Here is a 24649-nt window from a genome sequence, read left to right as displayed (position 1 = left end):
AGAAACGAAAAATCAGAAAAAAATGAAACTGAATCTTAAAGAGTTTAGGAACAAGATAAACAAAAACATATGGAAGGAAGCCACAGATTAGAATAGGAAAATGTAAGATGGAATCAGGGGCAGGACTCAAGACTCACAAGTTGAGGGAAAGTGTTTTTTTGGGGGGATAAGATTATCACAGGGGAATTAGTCCTCCAAATAAAGGATTGTAACCTTTGTACTTCCCGGCCAATGACCAAACAGGGAAGGGGGCTTGCATTTGGCCAGGGGGTGGGAGGGTGGGGGGTGGTAGGGAATAAAAGGTGCCTTTTCTGCTTCAAAGATGTCTCTAATAAATAAAATATACTTCTAACTTTTTAAGTTCGAGCTTTCATTATCCTGGCTGATGGAACCTAGAATTCAACACGAGACTGTCATGATGGCCTGACCAGGACTGAGGATGGAGGACCAATTCCGTTCCTTTTTTAATTATCCTAATCATCTTCTTGGATGCTGTCTCATATTCCTGACATACACATTCATCTCATAATGAACTAAAATTTTATGTTTGTTGAATAAAAGAAACAAGAGTCTTGAGGGACCCTGGATATCATTTCTTTCATTTGAGAGAAGACTGGGATCGGGTTCCAGAGAGTGTAGAGAATTCCTTTTAGAGGTTAACTTCACAATACTAACAAGGCTGATGCAGGCAATCCGAATTTTATTTAGGTCCACCATATTTAAGAATTGGGAAATTAACATTTCTTGGCCTCTAACAGAGAGTGCAAGTGATTTAATCTCAAGGTAACAATCATTAAGGTCTTTTGTTGAAGCATCTTATTTCCCTCCCACTTAAACCTTCCAATTTTTTCATTCCAGCATTTCAAAACAATTCAAGCACTAGAAGCACAGAGCAAAGAGGCAGTAAAAAATTAATCCAAATCATTCAGAGTAGAGCAATTGAACAAAAATGTTATTTAACATGATTATACAAGGAAACGGGCAACTCTAGAATCACAGACTCTCAGGAACAAGGGACCTCAGAATGTTTAAGGAACCCTGAACAAAGTGGACCATCCAGCCTCCCCCACAACATCTTAGTTTTCCACTTTGGGAGAGAGCCAATGGATAGTAAGTTTTTGCCACCATGAAGAGTCTTTTAAAAAGTATTATTGATGCGGTTTTTACAGATAAGGCTTATTCCTACCAATCCTTTCCCCCTCCCACCTCTACCCCCTCTCTAAAGTACCTTCCCTTGAAGGTAAGCAGGGCTGCCAAATCTCCAAATTTCATCCACTGTCCTAGTTTTGGCCTCTGGAGCCCAGGGGAACAAGCTTCTTGCTCACGAGCCTGCCCCTCAAACATTTAAAGGTATTAAAGTTTTCTCTTTTTCAGACTAAACAGGCCTTGTTCCTTCAACCAAGCCTTGTCCCAGGGTGAAACCATTACCACCATAGGGAGCAAAAGAAAAACAAAGACAAAATACAGGGACCCAGAGCTGGATACTATGGCATCAACACCTATGGAGTTCCAGCTTGAAGTTAAGAGGGTTCCTAAATGACCTTCAGCCTTGATGCTTAATACAAAATATCGTGATGAACAGAAATCTGCATTTATTCTTTCACATCCAAGGTTTTCACATTTTATTTTGTGAACTTCTTAAATTTTACCCCTAAGCACTTCATTCCTTGAGTTTAGACTAGTTTCTGAAACAAAGCAAATACCCTCAAGGGAAGGATTGCCTTTTAAAACTTTCTTAGTCCAACCCAGAATAGAAAGGAAAGGAGGCTATCAAACATAAAAAGATTGGTTGGAATCCCAATTTTGCTTCCCATTGTAGCAAGAAGGAAGGTTATTAGTTTTTTTTTTAACCTATGTAACACGGTGGGGTAAGGTTAGATTATCCGCTCTGGTCCTTTCCAGCTTCATAGCCTCGGAGGAATTGGAGTTTAATACAAATATACCTCCACACAAAAAATATATATATAACAAATCATTATGGTAACAGTACCATGGATTCTCAGCATTCAATGATTTATATAGTTATACAATCCCAGCATTAAATTTTATTATTGAACAACATGTATCAGAGCCTCCAAACTTTTCGAAGTTCGTTGCAGTTCCCAGAATCCAAGCAGACCCGATCCATTCAACCGGACTTAGGAAACACCAAACTTTATTTAAACTGAGGAGGTACAAATGTACGTATCCAGGAGGTACTTACTGGGAGACCTCTTGTCCAAAGAAACCATTAAAAAAAAAATCACTATAGCAACCAAAAGGTGATATACCTAATTTAAAATGAACATTTGTACTGGGAGGGAGCAGCTGTAGTTCCCTTCTTCCCCTCTGCCTCACAACCTCTAACAACTCACCCACCTACCCACCCACAATCTGTGGGTGATCTCCTAAATTCTACCCTTAGAGGTCCAATGTGTTAGCTTAAAGACTTCTCTGCTGAAAATCAAATACTCTCTCCAGAAGGAACACTCTTTTAACGTCTCTTTAGCTGAGACGGAATTCCAGATTTTCCTGATAATCTGCTTTGTAAAAAGGTGTAGGCTAGGGGAAAGCTCTTAAGCTTCTTGGGAATATCTCTTAAGACGGGCAGAAGAAAACGGAATTTAAGAGTGCTATAGAATTCTAAGCTATTTTGCCTACAGTCTTACTATCCTAGATTTGTGTCCAAAAGAGATCACCTGTTCTCTGCAAGGACCCTTAAGAAATATCCTAAAGTAAAAAACGGATGAGTACCAAATGTAAATATTAACTTGATAACTTCTAGGGGTTTTCAAGTGGTCTTTGGATACGGAAGTAATCAAGTGTTTGCTAAATTCAGGATTCTCTTCCATACTAGTTGTGTTTCCATCCACCACCATGGACGAGTGATAATCATCCAAGTACAGTTCCATATCAATAAAATGGGGATGTTAACATCTGTACTGCCCCCACTAGAGAAAAGCACTTTGTATTGTGGGCTGGGCCTTCATCTTTACTACAGAAACTTATCATAGGTGAACGAGCCTGGAGGGCAGATATAAAAGACTTCTCCAATGATGAAGATTTAAGTTTCAAATATCGTCCTGCCCGTTATAAATGCCTGCTCAGTAAGAGATGAATTCGGGTGGCCAAAAGAATGACATTTTCTGGAATAACATTGCATAGGCTACTTGGTAAGCCCATGAACTTGCTCCCAAGATGGGAAGCTGGGCAGAGGGGGCAGAGCAGGGAGGCTGCTGAGGCACCGACACCTCCGACAGCTATGTTTTGTGAGGAAAGCTTCAATAGTGCTACTCACCTTGGAATAAAATTTCGCTTTGGCTGACAACAATGACCAGGATTCTAGGAGGAGGAGGAATACAGAGAGAGAGAGAGATGGAGGACAAGATACACTGATGTCATTTGAATGCAAAAGTCATGGAAAACAAATTAGCTGGTATCCTTGAAATCCAGAGTAAAAACGACCAGGTGGAAATGAAAGAATAGAAAGTGACTCAGCTAGCACCCTGGACAAGCGCCACGCCAGTCTCTTACCTCTCTGGTTAGCTTAGCTATGAAACTGTCTGTGGATTATATATGTTCTACCTACAAGAATACTAAAATTTTATGAGTTTCAGGAGGAATTCAAGACATGTATATAGTAGCTCTGCATAGAAAAAGAATGGCCTCCCATAACTAACTCCTACCATTAGTTTTGAATCACAAAAGCTTTTTCAATTAGCCTCGTGCATAACTTAGGGCTGAGAGCTACAATAAATCTGTGCTACCAAGAACCACAGCTGGATCTGGAGCCAGCCCCCAAGTCCAGGGTGATAATGGCTAAGTAGCTTCTCTTGGGGATTCTTCCTTCCCCCAGGCAGGATGAGAGGGAGGAGGGATAGATCAGAGCTTTCCAGTCTCTTTCTGCTACCACTTCTAGGACTAAGCAGTTTATTCTAAATCACTAGCCTCTAATTTGGAACTGCCTGAAAGCCAGCATATCTAGCACTACCTAATCCAGCATCTGAAAAGTGGTCCCAGGGCTGCAAAATGGAAGGATGCTGGGATCTTGGGCATCAAGACAAAATCAGTCAACATGGAGAGTGGTGTTGGAGTTGCCTCCTGCCTCTCCCCCCCTCCCCACCAAGAGCTTCGGCCAATTCTTGCGGTGCCAGCCCAGGACCGTGTCGGTACTGCCCAAGGAAAAGAGAGCCTGAAGCAAGTCCTCTCCGCCTCTCCAATGGGGTCCCTCCCAGCACAAACTCTAGATAATGGTTCTTTGGAAAACTCCCCTCTCCAAATGAAGTGGGCGGGTTTAAAACACTGCCTTGTTATCCCAGACTTGTGGCAGCCTACTTTCATGTTATTCATATACAACTGTGACAGAGACAGGCAAAATATTTAACTCTGGAAAACACGGGGTGTCTGTAATGCATTAACACAACATTTATGCACAGAATGATACAAATTAAACTTTAATAACATCAGCTCACTACAACTGAAAATTAAGGGACTCAGAAAGGCTCCTCATGCTCTCTTAAATTTCCAATCACAAGTTATGGAGCCATTTCTGAGCATTGACATTATATCCTATCACACACCTTCTATTAATTAGGGTGATTGCCAGGACCATGGTAGAAGGTTTGGGGGCAAGAGGACATGCTTACAGAATTTAGTCAAGGAAGAAATAAAAGCACATTGCAAACATCAGTGAAAAGCAGTTACAGATAGTAAGACATGAGATCCCAGATGTCTGTCTGTCTCTCTTCAAATACTAGAGAACATACAGTGAAGTGACAAACAATACCACTGTCCCAGATTGGTAACTTTTATTTGCATTTTATAGCTAATTTCCTAAGCCCCATATCCAAAGAAACCAATAATAATAATAATAAAAAAAAAGCCACATCAGGAACGGAAAGTTAAGAGTGTCTATTAAATTAATTTTTCTTTAAAAAACAATGTTAAATTTCTGAATGAGCAAGATTCACTTTGGCAGGAAGAGGCCCAGCTTCTTCAGGTTCCTCAGCCTGGCATCTAAGTGCCACGAGGGAAGAAGGTGGGCACTTGGGCAGCTTCTGTCCATTCATGAACTCCAAGTCTCCATAGATGCTCAGCTTCTGAAATGAACCAAGGCAGTTTAGAGACTGCTGGCCGGGCAAGCGGACCCACAACCAGTTGTGCAGAGCAGCGGGAATCCCACTTAGGGGGGCTGGTCCTCCTAAGCAGCAGAGGGAGCTCCCCATGGGGCCTAGTCAGTGAAGTGCGGCTACAAAGCCTCGGTTTTTAGAAAGGTAGTTTCAAGACTTCTAGGTACCGGAATTCAGGACACACTTGGGTCTCTAGGAATCCGAAGGCCCTAGCGCCATTCTATGGCCACCGGAGAGACGAGGGTGGGGAAACCCCTTCTCTCACTAGGTTGGAAACAATTCCAATTGCATGCATTCCAATTCTCATTAGTGAAGTGATGATGATGTAAAATAAGTTAATTGGAAATCCTCAGGGTGATTATTTGCACTCATCAAGACCTAAACTATATCCTAGCAAATCAGATGACCGAGCAGAAGACCACAGAAAGCAGCACCCCAAAAGCTCCGTCACTATCTGTGGTGGCCATGGCTACCACAAGGCCACATCCCGTGGCCATCCCCAAACCTCTTCTTTGTCACAGAGGTCCCGGGGAGGGCATTAAGAGCAGCTCAGAGTTAGGAAATCTACGGTCTGCTCTTGGCTCAAACACTTTAAAAAGATTAATTGTCGATAACACAAACACAGAGAACAGGCGGCAGGATTCCCGAGCCCTTCAGGAGGCACCGGATCAAAGTCCACAACCTACAGGAAATCATCCTGCAGCTGCCGCCTGTCCACCCTCCTAATGCGTTTACACCTGGAGCCATTTCCCAGGCTCTTTCTAGTGTTATTGGCTTCTCTCCTGGCTCTAGGCTGCAGCTCTGTCTGGGCCACTCCTGAATCCTCGTGCTGTCCGGAGCCGAGCAGAGGTGATGTCCTCCCTTCCAATCCCAGGCTTTGGGGGTGGGTTTCCATGCTCTCCTGGAGGCCGCCCCTGGCCTGGCCCAGAAGCCCGGCCACGGTAAACTCCGAGGTGGTACTTTGGGCCTGACGAGGGCCTCAGAGTGCGACAAACCAAGGAGGAAGCATGCCCTGGATTACGTTGGGGCCTGGACGATGAGGTGTGGGGCACCAGAGAGAGCAGGAGCCCCTGGCTCAGGAGACCTCGGCCACAGCCTGCTGGGACCAGGGGACTCCAATCTCCAGGATGCAAAGTGTAAACACGTCACAGAGTCTTGTTGCCTCATGTTTACCCTTAAGGTCTCTTTTGGCTGCTGTGCCGAAGACTCATGGGAGAGTAAAAAGAAAACCCTGCACTAAAAACCTAAGTACAAAGCTCCCCATAACCCTCCAGAATCCCAGAAGCGCCAAGTACGGTGCACTGCTCTTCCTTTAATGACCTTCCAGACTGCTTTCTCACTTCTCCACCACTTCTCCCCAAGCCTCGCTTTCCTTCTTCCCCAATTCCCCACTTTATCTTAACCTCCTCATGCCCCCACCTAGCCCCGCACTGCTCAGGACTCCCAGTCTCTGCCCCAAAGGAGGCCCTTCTCCTAATTGCGGGCTCCCTCCAGACATCCCCAAACTGCGTCCCCTCTCCACTCTCTCCTAATCTTCCTCGCCTCCGAATTCACTCCACACTCCCCTCTCCAAAGCTGCCCGCCACCTCTGAAAGAGCCCTCTCCCCCTGCAGGCACTACATAAATGCCTCTCTTCCTTACTCTGATGGAGATGGGGGAAGAGCCAGGTGGACCAACAGGAGGAGGAGGAGGAATTTGCAGATTAGGGAAGTAGGGGTATCCTCTCTCCATTTCCGGGCTGTGCTGCCAGCTCTCCGTGCCCAGGGCCACTCCCTTACTGACCTGCCTCATGCCGACATGGGCCTAATGGGCCACGAGCTGTTCCCAACCCAGCCCCAGTCTTGCCTCCAAGCTTCCCCGGAGGTCACTTCCCTCCACCTGCCCTCTCCCCTGGCGTGGTGCCAGCCAGCCCCTGCCCACGCCATCTCGTGGCAGGCTCTTCTACAGCGTGCTTCTCAGGCCTGAGAACCCCAACCACCTTGGATTTATTATCTTTTCTCTGGCTATTCTACTATGTCCCTGAGGAAATGCCAGTTTTGCAGGAAGGGGGACTCCCCCATTTATCGTGCTGACCAACAGCTGGCCTGCCTACAGCGCTCACTGCGGGTTGCAAGCACTTTATAAAGACCCCTGATTTGATCCTTGAGACAACCTTGAGGGGGAGGAGTTCATCTTACTCCCATTTTACAGATGAGGAAACTGAAGCAAACAGATGAAGCCACAGTAACTGGGGGGGAGGCTCAGTCTGAATCCGGGCCGTCCTGCCCTGGGCAGCATCACTCTACCTGCCATGCCCCCTCAGGGCAGGCCGATCTTTTGTGCACTTAGTAAGTGCTTGCTGATTTCCTGGGAAAACTTCTGGATTCCGGCCTCCCACAATCTTTGACCGAGTTGGACGTTTCTGCTCCAGGACAAAGGTGCCATTCCACCACCTGCTGTCCGCACTGCCTGCCCCTCAGAAGCTGGATGAGTGGAGGTTGCTGGACTTCATGGGCCTCCTGCCTGAAGGCTGCGCTCTGCCACAGCACAGGAAGGAATCCCAGCAAATGAGGCCCACGACAGCTCCTTGTGCTCCATGCTTCCTCCCAGCCATGCTGACAGATGAGGATCCATCTCGGAGCTCTCTAGTCCCAGCACGCCTCCCCCAAACCCAAGGCTCTCTGCACGACTCCATGGCACCTCAAGCTCCTCTGAGATCCCTACACCTGTTAAGGACCCTCCTCAAACACCTTCTCCCCAACAGCTGTTATCCATTGTTCTCAGAAAGGACTGTGACATCCAAGGGAGGAGGGCTGGGCAAGGTCAGTGGCTTCCATTCTGTCCTCCCCTGCTGGACGTGGCTCTCACTTCCTACATCTGGAACTGGGGACCGTCATCCTGATCCTAAAGGTGCTCCAGTGATTCTTAAGGGAAGGAGAGCTGGTGTGGAAGGGGCTGGACTCCTTCCACATTACCTCCAGGCCCAGCAGATCCCCCTCCTAGGTCAGAAGCTCTGCAGGACATGGCCTGGGGCCCTCACTACCTAACAGGACCTAACCACCAACCCAACGGAGCTTCAAAAGCAAATGACCAAGAAGAAACTCATGGCTAATGTTTTAGGCCCTCCTGAACAAGGTGAAAGGTCACAGACCTGCTTGTGTCCTTGGTCTTAAAGGGGAGACACCTCCCTTTCTGAGGGGAGAGATCCTCTCTCACTGGGGATCCCTTAAACCAACCAGATGGCGTCTGTCAATTCTTTGCAGATAATGCAGAGAAGCTTCTGTTTCGGGAGCGCTTAGACAAGGCTCCCGGACCACCGTGGAAAGATCAGGATATCCTCTCTCAGGCTCCAAGAGAGAGGATTTTAGGGAACAGCAGCACTTGAGAAGAACGGCTCTGGCCAAGAAAACTGGAAGATGGTTTCCGTATTCAACTTTAAGATGCTTTTGTGGTTAACAAAGGGTTGACAGGCCCTCCCCTGTGGCTGCACTTGCTAGACCGGGATCACTCCTTCTTGTGAACAGCCGGCTGGTGGGTCCCCGGCACTGCCCACACAACAGCTGAATGTTGCCGATCTGAGCAGCCGGCGTCCAGCTTGCTTTTGGGTTGAGCGCTCTCCCTCTGGCCTGCGCCTGTTCTTCCTGGATTCCCAGGAAGGCTTTCCTTCCGTGACGGCCCAGCCCATCTGCCTCTCGCGTCTGGCTCCTCCTCTCCACTCCCCTGGCTTGCACCCTTCTCACTGTCCAGCCCTTCCACTGGCTGCCTGAGGGCTGTTTCCACAACGCAGGTTGAAAAGAACCTTGCCAAAAGGGGCCGGCAGCCCCTCCCCACCCTCCACTGCTAGGACCTACCCCCCATTCCCACTGCCTTTATAGCCCTTCTCAGTCAACTTTCCATTCCTCGCTGCCCGCACAGCCTTGCACTTCCCAAGGTCTAGCTTCACAGCTCAATTGCTGCTCCTGTACGTGACAATCCATCTCCTACCTCCTTTGCACACAGGCTCTGCCCACCCCATTCCCTAATTTAATCCTCCAGCCGAAATGGACTGCCTGCCCCCTGAACACAGCCTAGTGAAGTAGCTGTGCTTCCACTGTGTGTCAAGTTATGGAGGACGCAGACTCAGGCCCCCTGCCCGGCACCAGAACCTCAGAGCTGGCGGCTCCCTCGCCCACAACAATGTCCCGTCCCCTGAGAGGGACAAAAACCACCCATCAGCTGGGACCTGAGTGGAGGCTTTAGATTACACATCTGCTCAGATTTACTTCCTTCCCTTGGCCAGCCCTTGCTTCTGAACGTTCCCACCAAGAAGCTGGCCATTTTCCCAGAGGACGGGGCAGGGAGCAGACTGCTCTAGCCTTGGGCCTTCAGGAACAAGTCCCATCCCACTCACCTCAGGGGGGACATACTGCTCCATCGCCGTGGCAACAGTGGCACAGCAGATCCAGAGTAACACCAGCACCGAGAGCACGAGAGTGATGGTCACGATCCAGCCGGAATTCCTGACAAACAGCAAGGGAGGCACATGAACACCCCAGAGCCAGGAGGACGACTGCTAGTCAGGGTCAGTCCACGCTCAGCACAGCCAGACCGGGGGCTTGGGAAGGGGCACCGGGAATTCTCCAGGCCCCTCGTGTGCTGCAAGAATCTAAGGGCCTTTCGAGGGAGATGGGGGGGGAGGGGGAGGAGAGGAGGGGGGCGAATGCATTCCAAAGATCTCCAGCTCGGGTGTACCCCCATAAGCTGTGCTGCTCACTACCTACTGACTGACAGCTCAACAGATGGTGTCTTACAATGAATAAAGCTGTGGCAAAAGCTACTGTTAACTGGAGCCTGAGAAGGAAGGGAAGGGGTGAGGTGGGGGCCTGTTTAGTGGGTGGAGGTTTGGCTGTTTCCAAGCAAAGAAATTATTTTACACAGTAAAGTATATGTACACTCCTGGCATACAGGAGCACTCAATGAGGAAAGAAGTGAGGCAGCAGAAGAGCCCTGGGACAAACTGTATCTTAAAAGTAGTAAGCATTATTGTTGCGTGATGTGCAAACACTTTTCTTGGCCTTTTGAGTATATTAGCTTTTCAAGAAACCAAAACAACCCTAAAAATAAGGGGAAATATAGGAAAACACAGGAGGAAATGGCTTGACTGTTAAAATAATGGAACATTAACATCCCTCAGACCAAAAGCAGAAGAGCATGTCTTAAGATAAATAAATTAGAAATACATACAGAGAGAGGCATTTAAAAAAGCTGTCGCTTTCTCCATCTTCAAAGTAGCCTCTGTGGGTTTGGGAGCCTGCAGGCTGTGGATTTGCTGAAACATAAATGATAGATCATATCAGAAGCCATAATGTACCAACAACGACAAGTCGGGGAAGTTGCATTTGAAGCCAGCAGATCTGGGTTTGAATGCCAGCTCATGACCCTGGGCAAAGTCTTTCCCATTCTCTGCTCCTTCTTCCTCACTTGTAAAATAAAGACCTCACAAGGAATCAATGCATTTCCAGGATATGCAGTTGACGGTTATACAGAAGCCCCTGGGCACACTTCGTCTGCAGTGTGATGGTGAGTCTGGGGCCCTTGTACTTATTAGAAGCTGAGGAAGACATCACCCCTGCCTCCCTCCTTCCCGGTTCCCTATTCCAAGGGTAAATTTTATTAAGAAATTGTCTTTTTGTTCCAGAGTAATTAAAGACTGATAAATGTGGATAAAAGTGAACTCTGGCAATTCAGACTTGCAGCAAGGAAGGAGCTTTTGCTCTAGGGATCTGAGTCACAATTTACCTTCAGACTTTTTTGGAAAGTTAGGAAAGCCCAGCTTAGTACAAATGGACAAGACTGGGGCAGATAATCTGCAGGAGGCTATGCCAATGCTTTTATGCCAATCTTGAAATAAAACTTACAGGCCATTTTCTTTAAAGGTACATTTTTCCCTTGTGAAGAATGATCCCGATCCGCCTGGGCTGGATACTGGATTTCTGGTTTAGACTGAAAAAGAATCAAAGGGAGCTATAAGCAGCCTGCTGACCAAAGCCCATCCTGGAACAAGTGCTGTCTCTGGCACCAAAAGAACTGTCAACAACTTAGAAATTTTAACACTCCAGCCATGACCCTTAAGCCCCCTGAATACCCATCCAGTTGCCTCCCAGAGACCAAGATGGAGACCCCACTAGTTTAGGTTAAATCACGGTGAGCCACGCTCAGTTTCACACGGTAAGAGCACCACTGGGATGGCCACATTGGCCCATGATCATGGCTGAGTAAGTGGCGGGCAGGCTTGCTGCATCTTGGGGCCTTGCCATCCCTTTATTGATGCCTTTTCTGGGCCTAGAGCCAGAGGACAGACCTGCATTCCAATTCTGCCCCAGGCCTGACCAGATTTTGGCCTTCTTTCAGCTACAAAACCCCAGCGGTGACTAGACAAAGTCTCTCCTAGGTTTTGGTGCCTCTTTGTCAGATGCTGGGCCAGTTAATCGACACCACAAACAATGACCTGGGCTGCTAAGACTTTGCTCAAACAGATAGTGGGAACAGTTACAGGAAAGTGACTGCCACCTTACATTCAGACCTTTTACTAAAATTCTAAGGATGTCTTCTATCACCAATCTACGTTTTCCAAATTAAGAAAGAACAAGGCCTAGTTCAGAACAAAATGCTCACACTAACCCTATAATTAATTGAAACGTTCACGTCATCTATCCCATTACTTAGTTAGTTACAGAAGTCAGTGGTCACTTAATGGCGGTTACCTGTCTACAAGGTTGCCTGAAATAATGAAAGCAAAGTCAAGTCCTTTCTATGAATTTCTTATTCAAACCTAAACCAAATAATTGTGCACCTTAAGATTTCTTTGTTTTAGAGTCCTATTTTTAGACAAGGTAAGAATTAAACTTTATATCGATAGAACTGAATCAGCTAGGATTTCATTTGATTGAAATAATCATCACGATATTCACAGGAAGAAGCTTAAGACTACTTGGGGCTATTCATTAAGAATAGCAGCTTTGAGATCATTTCATGCAACATCCCAAGGGAAGGGGCACAAAGGGATTCTTCCAGAGAATCTGCTGACCTCAAAGATCCTTTCCTGTACTAAGCACTGACAATTCTTAAATAGGCATGACAGGATGAGCCTACAATCACACTCTTACCTGGAAAATGACAATTTTCCCATCATCAGCCTGAAGGTAGAAAGTCCACGAAGAGGTTATAAAGCTCTGTGCTGAGTCCATCATGTCACTCCAGAATGATCTCACCAGTGTCAAAGGGAAAAGCAGGTGCATTTTGGGCATCAGGGACATGAGCTGTAAGAAGATGCCAATTTTGAAGCATTGGTTACTTTTTATAAGTGTGTACACACACACACACACACACACACACACACACACACACACACACACCCCGACACCCACACAGACACTAAAACCTTTGTCATTATGGTCAAGTCTCAGATCTGTGTGTGGATGAAAGCAACATCATAAAGCTTGAATTGGCTGACATTCTTTGCCAACTGGCAAAGTTATGGGCTGCCTCCCTTACCATCAGTTGAGGTTATAGTTGGAAATAAACATTATATTTTAAACCTTGTAATTGCTAAGTTTACCATGATTTGTACAATTAATACATCCTATTTATTACTTTTAAAACTGAATTCAAAATAGTGAGAGTGGGCTTTCTTGAGAAATTTTAAAAATAAAATAAGCATTTATTCTCTCTCTTTTCCTCACTGCTCTACCCTCCCAGACAGGATAATTTAAAAAATGTATGACTCATTCTGCATTTTAAGTGCATCACTTCTCCGGCAGGATGTGGTATAGCATGTTCTATCTTTAGTCCTCTGGAATCATCCATTATTTTTGCATTCCAACTGCCTTTCAAATGTTTTTCTTTAAAATGTTGTCATCACATGTTTTCCTATTTCTACTTTATTCTGTATATATCCCATTATATTCTATCACAAATTTTTGTTGTCTTATCTAGGTGACACAGTGAATAGAGCATGGACCCAAGTCAAGACTCAACTTCCTGGGTTCAAATTTGGCCGACACTTCCTGGGGGATGCTGGGTAAGTCACTTAACTCTGTTTGCCTCCATTTCCTCCTCTATAAAATGAGCTGGAGAAGGAATGGCAAACCACTCCAGTATTTCTGCCAAGAAAAACACCAAATGAAGTTACAAAGAGATGGACATGACTGAAATGATTGGCCAACCAACATATTCTTTGACTATTTTATTGGGGAATGGCTCTTAAGTCTTATAAATCTGAATAAGTTCCTTATATAATTTGGAAATGAGACTTGGCAAACTTATTGCAAAGTTTTTTTCTTAGGTACTCGTTTCCATTAATTTTAATTGCATTAATTTTGTTTGTGCAAAAATTTTGAAAATTTTACGTTATCAAAATTGTCCATTTTATCTTCTGCAATTCTATCCCTTATTTGGTTATAAACTTCTTTTCTATACATAAATATGAAAGGGCATTTCTCCCTTATGTGGCCTTTATGTCCAAGTCATGGATCCATATGGACTGCATATTGGTATATGATGGAAAGTGTTGATTTTAGTTTCTGCAGATAGCTTTCTAGTTTCCCAGTGATTTTTACATATGGTGAATGAATTTTATCCTAGTGACTGAGGTCTTTAAATTTATTGAATACGCTTGTGTTTGCTTCTGTATGTTGTGTACCTGAACTGTTCCAAATGAGTACCAGATTGCTTTAATGATTACTACTTTGCAATACAGTTTTTGCTTTACAAATGAACTGTTTCACAGATCTCTATGTAAAACTAATTTATCAAGAGATAGAGAGAAGAGAGGCAGGCAGGAATGGGGTTAGCATATGGTGTAAGGATATGTGGGGGCTGGAAATAGAGAAGTGATGCAAGGGGGAGGACTGATTAGATGGAGGCCTGGCCAGGACCAAGAGGAAGCAATGTAAAAAGCAGATACGTGAGGACTGGACACAAAAAAGGAGTGTGACATGTTAAGGCTGGGGATGGATATAGCATCTAAGTATGGATAAAGGAAGATGTGGGTGAATCAAGGAAAAAGTCTCCTCTCTTGGCACTGGAGGTCTCAAGCCAAGCTCTTGATCCGACAGGAGTGATCTCTCTGCACTTCCTTTCTTTTGCATTCATTTGGAGGGTTCTTTTGGGAGGGAGGGAAGGAAGAATTTTTGTTGGGATAATAAGAGGTCACAAAGCTGAGAGGCAGGAGGAGGGAAAGAGGGAGGAGGAGAGGGAGAGAGAGAGACAGACCAAGCACTGTAAAGTTAATACAGATTTTTTTTTTGGGATGGGTTTTTCACAATTTTTTCTCTATTACTAAAGTTGAATTTGTACAATGCAAATTTATATAAAGAGAGAATTGTATTTTGAGATGTGATACTGCTAGGCTCCTTTTCACTTTTTGTCCCATTATTTCTCCTGATACTGTAGCATTTTGTAGCTAAAACCATATAGCTCCAGGGTTATCCAGTAAATACCTCTCAAATATTTTATATCTTCTGTATTTTGAATGAAACATCTTTCTAGCTCTTATTGCTGGGTTTTGTTGGTAATATGTAGGAATCCTGATGACATATGGCTTTATTTTATATTTTGCAACTTTAGAAAACTAATTTCAAACCCTCAATCTTGAGGGTTTTCTAAGTAAACTATCAGATCCTCTGTATAAAGTAATATTTTGCTTTCTCTTTGCCTATAGTTATGCCCTTGATTTTCCTTTTCTTGTCGTGCTACTATAACTATCATTTCTAGGTCTATGATAACATTGAGCAATGAAGATGGGCAATCTGGCTTTATTGGTGATCTGAATGGCCTCTAACTTTTCTCTACTACATATGTTTGTTCTTGGTTTCATATAGTAAATATTTACTATGCTAAGAAAAAAATTCATTTCCTTGCTTTCCAATGTTTAATATTTGTATCGTTAACTTGGCTTTATGTTTACAATTTTCCGCTTATTGTTTTTTGAATATTTGATAGAATTCACTTTTAAATCTATCAGTTCTGGAATCTTTTTATTTGGGATTTCATTTGTGATTTGTTCATTTTTTTTTTTGTGATAGTGTTTTATATAAATAGTGAAGTTTTTTTTTTTGGGGGGGGTCAACCTGGGTATTGAAAATTTTCAGTATCCATTTCCTGCAAGTTATCAATTTTATGATAAGAAAATTTTGATCCTCTTGTATTTTCTTCTCTAAAATGGTAGCTAGGAAGTTATGTCAAAAATATTGCATGATTTCATTGGTTCAGGATACCAATGTATCTTATATGTGACTCAGTGTGAGGTTCTCTCTGCAGCCAATCTGATGGCTGAATGCCTCTCTGAATTCAACAGTGGTAGACACATAGCCTGTCACTCAGAGCCTGTATTCAAAGCTTTGTGTGTCAGCAGAGATTGTGTTCCATGTGTACAGAGGATCAACTCCGTGATACAATGAAGCATCAGAGTAGCACTGAATTGAAGAGAGCCAGCTGTTTTGGCATTGTCTTTCCCTCCCTACAAAACAAAACACAAACCACGGGCAGCTGGGGATGGGTAACAACAAAAATGAGACATGATTTCATTCTTATATACACTTTATGTTACACAAAATGCATTCCCTGGTATCTATACTTAGGATTATATTTGGGTAATCTTTAAATTCTGGATTATGTCTCCTTCACCTCAACTGTTAAGCACCTAGCTATTTAGCCTTGGGCAGTAAAGATAAAACAACTTTTCTAGGGAATAATACACCTGCCTTGTTTACCTCAGCGGCTTCCAGTGAGCTGCCTTTGTCAAACTAAATGTAACTTCACACTTCGGTTTCAAATCTCCTGTTTAGTTTGTTTACCTTCCTCTGTACACACACCTGTCCATGCTTCCCCTAAAATAGAGTGCTAAGAACTAGACATAATTCTCTAGATGTGATCTGGCCAAAGCATGGGATGACAGGCTTTTATCCTGGCTAATTTTGGGTATTTCTATCAACGTATTACTTTTTATTTCAAAAGAACTAACTTATATTGAATTTTAATTGTTTCTATTTGTATTAGTTAAGGACCATGCCAAAGTGTGAAGGAGCAGGTCAAGTCTCCAAAAGTCCCCACAGCTGTGAATCATAATACTCCTGAAGGAATTGCAAACCAGCCTTTACTGACGCAGATGTTGTTTGTGGATTGGGAATAAAATAAATTGGAGGCAAGAGGGCAGAGGAGGGAAGTCAGAGAATGCAACTGCCTCTCAGTCTCCTTGTATCGTTATCATTCTCTCACATGAAGGGATCCACTCTGCTGGCCAGAATTAGATCTTCAGCAGCCACTAGCAGGTAGCCCCTGTAACATCTATTAAGTTCAAATTATTGTTTTTTGAGTACCTCTACCACAGTACTACTACAGTCTACTAAAATCCATAGGTCTTTTTCCCCATCTTGGAAATGATCTTTATATTTATTGCTATTAAGTGCCACCTCAGCAAAGATGGCCATTGTTCTGGGTACTTTTTGGAGCCTGAGACTCTGACCAAGACACCCACCTTCCCATTTGCTGATAACTTAAATGTTACTTAATGGGATGGCAGGGGGCCACTTTAGCAACACACGCGTGCACACACGCAAAATAATCATCATCTGCTGTCACAAAGGAAGGGAGGGCAGGTTGTGGACTTACTTGTTCTTGTCTCAACTCAGCAAACGGCAGCTGACTCTGGCAGCCCAGATGGCAAGCGTACTGCTCACCAGGCTGGGAGTATGCCTCTGTGCAAGCTGAGAGAGAAAGAAAGGAGAGAGTGAGCTGAGCTTCAGAGAAGGTGTGCAAGGCTCCTGACCGAAAGAATGTTACATCAGAAGGTGATCCAGGCTAACGCAGGTTTACTTGGTTATTCTTCTTAAGCCTCACATTTCAGTCAACAAGCACCTGATTAAGTGGTTACTATGGAACAGCAAGAAGAGAAGGAGCTGGGCTGGAGGAAGTCAGGGATGATCCTGGGAAAATTGAGATGCGAAGACTCCTAGGGTTTTGTTCCTGTTTTGTCCATTAATAGCCATATAATTATGAGTAAGTCATCTGATGTCCTCTCTAAAGCCTCAGTTGCTCCCCTGTAAAGCTGGGCTAACAGCAGCTCTCTCAGGCTCTCCAATCAGAATGCACATCAAAGTGTTCTGAAAACTCCTATGTGGACGTAAGCTGGTGATAGCCATCACCGAAAAGGTGTTTACACCACAAAAGTGCTCCCCAGTTCATGTGTCAATAGCCCTTTATAATACACAGTGCTTTCTTTCCCTCAGGACAAACACACAAGCTAAGTGGAGCGAGTGTTGTTTTATTAGAAGAAAGCTCTGGGCTCGGTCAGGAGAGACGACCTTCCGAGCTGAACCGGGACCATGACACTTAATTGGGAACAAGACATTGCTACCACCCCATTTCATTTAGCGATAGAGAACTAAACAAAGAACAAAGAAAAACATTTTTTAAAAAATATATTAAGCAAGACATTAAAATGAGAAATTTAGGGCACACTGTAAAAAGCCTATAGATTATCATTTTTCTAAGCTGGTGATGAAAAATTCAAACGAAAATTAAATAATAAAGTCTACTGAAGTGTGTGTGTGTGTGTGTGTGTGTGTGTGTGTGAGTTGGACACAATCCTTTTATTCTGTCCATTAAACCAGTTCCTTTTTCCTGGTACTGGGCCCACTGAGAATGATGAGAATAATACCATCTTAAGAAAATTAATCCATCAATACTGTCTCAGATTACGCTAGATCTTTTTCAACAAAATCTGAGATTAGTGATGTCACTGACAAAAGAATTCATGTTTGTTGCTTTCTTAGAATAAAGCACAAAATGCATTATTTAATTTTTAGTTGAAGCCCTGATTCAGCAAATTTCACCAGCCATGCCAACCAACCCAAGACTGAAAAAATCTCAGTGAGGAAAATTATAGCCTCTCAGAAGATGTGGTGATGAATTAGGAGTGCCGTAATTACCACTTCATTTGTTTAAGCCAAATGGATGGTAAAATAAAGGCCTCCCAACTCCAGCACAAAGCCAACATTGTCTCAGATCTGAGGTGGAGTTACAGAAACCTCAGCAATCTGGCAGTTATGAACACCAGCGACGGAAACTCTGTGACGACTGCAAAGTGTGTATGAGATGATTCAAGAGAAGATAGTTGGTATTCTTTAAATAAACCCAACAAAGACCAAAGGGCCCTCAAATGGCATCGGCATGCCGTCTTACCAGATTCACACTCCAACTTGGTCCGATTTAAGTCAATCCCATCATCCACAAACTGACAAATTGAAAACAGCCTGCAGCCTCTCTGGCAGGCGTACAGCTCTTCCTCCTGTGGAGTTAGAAGACCAGAGGAGATTACCAAACCGCCACTAGTATTGCAGAAGAGAAGACTAAAAGAAAGCATGGTTAGTAACATCTGCTAGAAAGTCTGTAAGTTAATTTATTAAAAGGAAATTAGATGGTGGGAGTTGGGGGCAGCACCTCCATGCTTGGGTTGCCCGGAAAGGCTTTTGTAGTTTCCTTCTGAGGGCGATGCAGGAAGAGGGTCCATTAAACAAATAAATGGTCCGTTTTTCTTTCCACCTTCTTTGGCAAAGTGCGAAATCCTGTTATTTAACATCCCCTCCCCCTACCTGGTAGGTCCAGGCTACTGTTGAATGATCGCAGTGACCAGCATCCAAGAGGACTCCGGCTATACATCAGCCACAGCCCTAAGACGGACGTCAGAAAGGTGTGTGTGTCATACCAAATTACAGGCTAACACCTAGCTTTATACAAGTTAGACTTTTCAGAGAAAAACTATGGCATACATTTAGACCAACACTCAGTGAAAAGAATTCCCCATTAAATAAAGCACTTCAATTGTCAGATGCCTGCAGATGGGCCTCTGAAGGAAGAGGAAAATCCGTGAAGACAGCTCATTTTCCCATTCTGGATAAGGGGAGCTGCCGGCCTGATCTCCTACCTTTGTTCCCCTCTTCAAACAAGAGAGTGGATCCGAGGAACCGGATCCTTAAAGGTCCCAGGGAATTGGCCATGAAGCCCATACAACCTGGATAACAAACTAATGTGAAAACCAAAGCTCTCAACTTACTGTGGGATCCGCTGGATGCAAACTGGCAGCAGGCCCCTGGTAAGGATGCAAGCTGCACGGGCTTATACCAACTAGTTACCAACAAGGCGGGAGCGTCTCAAGCCCTCCTTCCCAGCAGGACTAGGGACTTCATGCAGCACGACAGCCAGGTAAGAGATGGCTGCAGCCACAGTGAGCAATTCTGAGGGAGAATCTTTTAGGCCCCAATTCTGTCAAATAGATGACATTTGGAAAGTGCGGAGCACAGGGCCTGGCACACAGTAGGCACTTCGATGCTCACTCCTTCTTGAAGGAGGCCCATGGCATGACAGATGACCTCGCTTCTCAGGCACTGCTGCCAACTCCATAGCCCACCTGCTGAAAGGCATTCAACTGAATTGTTTTTGGAACACCGTGTCCTGCATTTTCAAAGGCAGGAGGAGCTTTACAGAATCTTCCAAAATGGATTTTCTTTTGAGAACAGGCTAACCTAATAAACTGGGGGGAGGGAACAGATGATTTCTAAGGTCCCTTTCAACTCTAAAACATACATAATATTTTATATGTATGTCAAGAGAAAAAAAGACTATGTGGACAGAGATAAACAAATATGTGGTACTATTAACAACATAGGATGGGGAAGAATCAAGAAGGCCCAAGAGGCTGAGCCTTGAAGGACAATGATTTTGGAATTATAGGTAAGAAAGGAAGGAATTCTAGGCACAAGGGACCAAGAGAATTTGGGAAATAGCTAATAGTCACAAATGGTAAAAAGCATAAGGGAAAATAAGGGGAGATAAAGCTGGAGATTCTGGCTGAAGGTCAGACTGGAGAGGGCCAAGAACACCAGGTTAAGTGTCAGAAAATATGCTCTGGAAAACCCACCCAACGGGCACTAACCCTGTTTATTATTCTTTTTTTTTAACTTTATTAAAGCTTTTTTATTTATGAAATGTATGCATGGGTAATTTTTCAACACTGATCCTTGTAAAACTTTGTTCCAAATTTTTCTCTCCTTCACCTCACCCCCTCCACTAGGTGGCAGGTAGTCCAATACATGTTTAAAAGTATGTTAAATCCAAATATATGTATATATGTTTATATAGTTATCTTGCTGCACAATAAAAATCAGATCAAGAAGGGAAAAAAAAAACCCAAGAAACAAACAAAAAGCAGGCAAATATCAACAGAAAGAGTGAAAATGCTATGTTGGTGATCCATACTCAGTTCCCACAGTCCTCCTGTGTATTATTCTTATCAGCTATACTTGATCAGACAAATTATGTAACCACACATGAGCAAAGTTAAAAAGAAAAAAAAAAATTAAAAAAATCCTAGGCTCTCCCTTTCTCCAATCCCTCTTCTTCCCTCAGCTGCCAAAGGGTAATTATGTCAACCCATCCCTCCACCGCCACCCTCCCATCAGAGGATGTTTGGTGACTCCGAGCAGACCAAATACCTTCAGTTTAACAATAAAAGCCTCCCTCATGTGGCTCTAATGACCTGGCCCACAATACCAGTTTCTACACTCACTGCACACATGACTGCCCTTTTATATGCTGTGTAGATCCAGATAATTCAGCCTTCTGCTGTTCCCTCAATGTCTCTGTACACTCACCCCCCCCTTGTAACTTCTATCTCCAGGATCTTTAGTGTTCTTCAAGGCTCATTTGAAGTATTGACACTAATTCCCTCAGTTATTCCTGCGTCCCTCCTCATATCATCCAATATTTATCTAGTCTCCATTCCCCATTCAGAAAGCAAGCTCCTTGAGGGCAGGGATTATTTCATGGGAAAATATATGCATACACACATGTACACATATACATATACCTGCATGTACACACATATACTAAGTGCATAATATTTGTTGAATGGAAAAGAAAAAAGCAAAAACAATTTCCAACAAAAATCCTTAGCCTTTCCCCACACATACATAATAAACACTTAAAGACATGTTTGAATTACTGAAATTAGGAAGCAAACAGTGTTGTTAAAAGAACATGGATTTGACATGGAAAGGCCAAGGTTGAATCCCATTTTGGCTCAGAGGCCTGTGTATCTCTCCTCTAAAATGACCAGAGATGATGCCCAACCAAAGGCCCAGACCTCCCTCAACTCCAGAAGCCACTAATTTGTGTTACTCTGATGTCATGCTTCCTGTGCTGGCACTAACCACCTTCTCCCCCACTGGCCTGCAGGCTACCTGTGGGCAGGAGCCGCTGGCAGCTCCCTGAGAGCTCAGAGCAGCACAGACACCTTGGTCAACCTGGAGGCCTTCTGGGCAGGTAAGTGACCTGCAGAGGCTCCCAAAGTGAGGCAGTTCAAGCTGCCTCACGAGCTCTGCTCAGCACAGAGATTGCTGCTGTCCTTCTGGTCACCTCTGATCCTCCTCGACCCCATTTGGAGTTCTCTCAGCTAAGATACAGGAGTAATTTGTCATTTCCTTTTCCAGCTCACTTTACTGTTGAGGAACTGAAGCAAACAGGATTAAGTGATGTCTAGGATTAAAAAGCTAGTTCAATGTTTGGAGCCAGATTTGAATTCAGAAAGATGATATCCCTCCACCCACTGTGCCACCAAGCCATCCTGCCTGGCTTTGGACAGAGAACTTTTTAATTAGGTTTTTGATGCCCCCTATTTATTTAATCAATAAACATTTATTATGCACCTGACAGGAACTGCTTAGTGCTAGAAAAACACACACACAGAGACATGCGCGCCTGCAAACTCTGAAGGAGCTTACAACTTAAAGAGGAGGTAAACAAACATGTCTATATCTATGTAGATAGATACATAAACACACAAATAAACGATTAACAGGGAATCATTAGCCAGGGAGAAGGCACTATAATTAAGAGGGAGTGGAAAGGCTTTATGCAAAAGATAAAGCCAGGAGATCAGGGCATTCCAGGCATGGGGGACAGCCAGAGAAAAGACCCAGAGCTGGGATACTGGAATTAAAGCTGTGTCACTGGAATGAAGAGTACTTATCCCAGAGGGAGGTTTAAGAAGACAGACAAGATAGAAGGGAATAGGTTATAAAGAGACTTGAAGGTCAGAGTGTTTTGTATTAGAATCTGGAGGCAAGATCAGACCAGTGCTTTAGAATTATCTCTTTGCTTGCTGGAAATGAAGTGGAGAAAGACTAAAGACCAGAAGCAGCTACTATAAATTGTACAGAGATGGAGAGGTGAAATTGATAGGTCTTGGCAACAGCTTGGAAATGGGGGTGTGTTTGGGGGGGGGAGAGGGAAGGAGATAGAAAGGGGTCCAGGATGATCCCTAGGGAGTGAGCCTGAGGGTCTGAATGCGTGTCTTGTGAGGGAAAGTTATTGGTCTACAATGCCAGATGCCCAGAATCTTCCTCCCTATTTGGTATGGAGGTAAGAAAGGGAAAAAGGATATTTTAATCATCTACTGCCCAGAGGCCAAGCATTACACTAAATATTTTTTATCTCATTTGATCCTCACAACAACCTGGGAAGGCAGGTGCTTGCCTTGGGTTAGCCAGTTATTAAGTGTCCAAGGCCCAGTATTTTACCACTCGACAATGCCTCCCTCCTCCACCCCCCACATAGGCCCTTGAATCAATCAACAAAGCTTTATTAACCCCCTCCTTTGTAACAGGGGCCCAACAATAATAGCTGACTTTTCGGAAGGAAATAAAGCAGTGGATTCCATCGTAATGGGAGGCTGGCACCTGCTGCCCGGGTAACCAGACAACCTAAAGGGAATCCAGGATGGAAGGGCTCCAGGGCACTGGGCCTGGAAGGGGAAGAGGGAGAGGCAGATTGGGGTCGCTCTGTCCCACTCTGGTAAGTATTCCAAGGTCCAGCTCTGGAATGCCTCTCCTCTCTGCCCCCGGCTGATGCCATTTCCTCCAGGAGACTGGCGCTTGTCTATTCTTCCCTCCAGTGCTTCGCATCCATTTTATATTCAGCTTTGCAAACGGTGTTTGATTATGATGTTTCTCACAAACAAAACCTCAACCAGGCTCCTTGAGGACAGGCAATGTTCCCTGCCTGTTCCTCCCTCTCCGCTGGCAGGAGGTGCTCGGCGTGCAAGGACACAAGCCAAGTTTCCAGCTTTGAGGATGCGGGCCGCACCCCAGAATCCCTCAGAGCTTCCCGGGATGCCCATCATTGCATTGGGGAGGCCAAGAATTCTGGAGCCCCCCCATCCCTCAGAGCACCTGGAGATTCTGGGATTGTTGTGACCTTTAGTTTCTTCTGTTAAAAAAAGGGGAGGACACTAACATACCTTGCTTAATTTACAGAGCTGCGCTAGAAAAACAAATCTATAGAAAAGTGCTATCGGTTAGGCTACAGAACACAATCCAGAATCTCCAGAACCAGGCCTGAGACACCACCAGACCCTGGGATGGCTGCCACCTGGCAGTTTGGAGGGAACAAATGGCAGGTACAAGGAAGGGTGCTGACCAAGCAGGAGATGTCCTGCAAGAGAAGGGAGTGAAGCACAGCTGCAGCAACAGGCCAGCAAGATGGGGAGAGGGGGAAGAGGAGGGTCGCTGGGACCAGTCCCCCGCCCCCTCCCCCCAAAGGCACAGGGGCAGCTGCCACTCCTCCCTGGGGAGCACCGGCAGACAGGGCAGCCCCAGAATGTGTGGGGTACAGGAGTGCAAAAGCAGGGGAGATGTGAGGAGGGCCGCAGACAGGAAGGACTCCTCCCCATCCAGGGCAGGAATCCAGGACCCAGCAGCTGGTGGGGACCCCGAGGACACAGCAGCTAGAGGCACAAGGATACAGCCGTTGGGGGCTCCTGAGCGTCTGGGGGGAAGGGCGCAGGCCCAGGAGAGGAGGGGAGAAAAAAAGAGAAAGGAAAAGGCCCAGGGAAGAGGGAAACAAACAAGGGGGGCGGTGGAAGCCAGGAGCCAAAACAAGAAGGCACGGGGGAGGAGTCCGAGGGGCAAGGAAAAGAGTGGGAGGAGCAGCAGATAAACAGAAAAGGAGGGAGAGAAAAGCAGAAAAATAAAAGACGACAAAGGAGAAGAGGATTTGAGGAGACGCGAGGGCGGGGCAGGGGGACAAGGAGGGGGCGGAGAAAGACAAGGGGAAGAGGCAACCAAATAAGGAGGAGGAACCCCCCGAGATGGGGAGAAGGGGAGGCATCCAGGCCCCGGCGGCGAGGGGAAGGACGCGGACCTCCGTGGCCCGGGCCTACCTTGGGGTACGTGTGCAGGGGGTAGGTCAGCTGGCAGGCTCGGTGGCAGGACGCCGTGTCGCCCAGCACCGAATCGAAGCCCTCGGCCGAGGCGGCCCCGGCGGCCCGGGGAAGGCCCAGCGCCGCAGTCAACAGCAGCGGGAGCAGCAGGGCCGGGGTCCGGGCCCAGGGCGCCCCCAGCGCCGCCATCTTGTCTCGTTTCTTCAGTTGCCGCGGCCGCCGCCTCCTCCTCCTCCTCCTCCTCCTCCTCCTCCTCTACCCCTGAAGGTGGCTGTTTTCCTTCCTCCTTTTCCTCCTCCTCCTCCTC

General features: G+C 45.3%; 1 protein-coding gene across 2 annotated transcripts; it reads right to left on the bottom strand.

The window, feature by feature from the left end:
- Positions 1–683: 683 nt before the first annotated feature.
- On the bottom strand, positions 684–24570 carry TMEM59 (transmembrane protein 59). 2 transcript variants are annotated; one of them, XM_051999636.1, is made up of 8 exons: positions 24343–24570; positions 18309–18414; positions 16737–16831; positions 12233–12385; positions 10985–11069; positions 10311–10395; positions 9478–9586; positions 684–5075 (listed from the first exon to the last, which is right to left on the bottom strand). In XM_051999636.1, the coding sequence occupies exons 1-8, from the start codon at positions 24529–24531 to the stop codon at positions 4923–4925; spliced, it is 975 nt and encodes a 324-aa protein (XP_051855596.1). In that variant the 5' UTR covers positions 24532–24570; the 3' UTR covers positions 684–4922. The 2 variants fall into 2 exon arrangements, with proteins under 2 accessions (XP_051855596.1, XP_051855595.1); XM_051999635.1 differs by having other exon boundaries at positions 684–5078; positions 24343–24567.
- Between the last annotated feature and the right edge of the window lie 79 nt (positions 24571–24649).

Source organism: Antechinus flavipes, chromosome 4 (assembly GCF_016432865.1).
Source record: "Antechinus flavipes isolate AdamAnt ecotype Samford, QLD, Australia chromosome 4, AdamAnt_v2, whole genome shotgun sequence".
NCBI classification, from domain to species: Eukaryota; Metazoa; Chordata; class Mammalia; order Dasyuromorphia; family Dasyuridae; genus Antechinus; species Antechinus flavipes.
Note: the sequence above shows the minus strand (reverse complement) of the source record. Positions and strands in the feature narration are given on the sequence as shown.

Bases quoted from the DNA above. Each gene is read 5' to 3' on its own strand.
- TMEM59 (XM_051999635.1), bottom strand. From the start codon at position 24,531: ATGGCGGCGCTGGGGGCGCCCTGGGCCCGGACCCCGGCCCTGCTGCTC. The intron at 10,396-10,984 runs GTAAGTTTTATT...TTTATGTTTCAG, and splicing joins ACCTTTAAAGAAAATGGCCT to CAAATCCACAGCCTGCAGGC. The intron at 9,587-10,310 runs GTATGTATTTCT...GCTGTTTGTCAG, and splicing joins TTTTTTAAATGCCTCTCTCT to GAATTCCGGCTGGATCGTGA.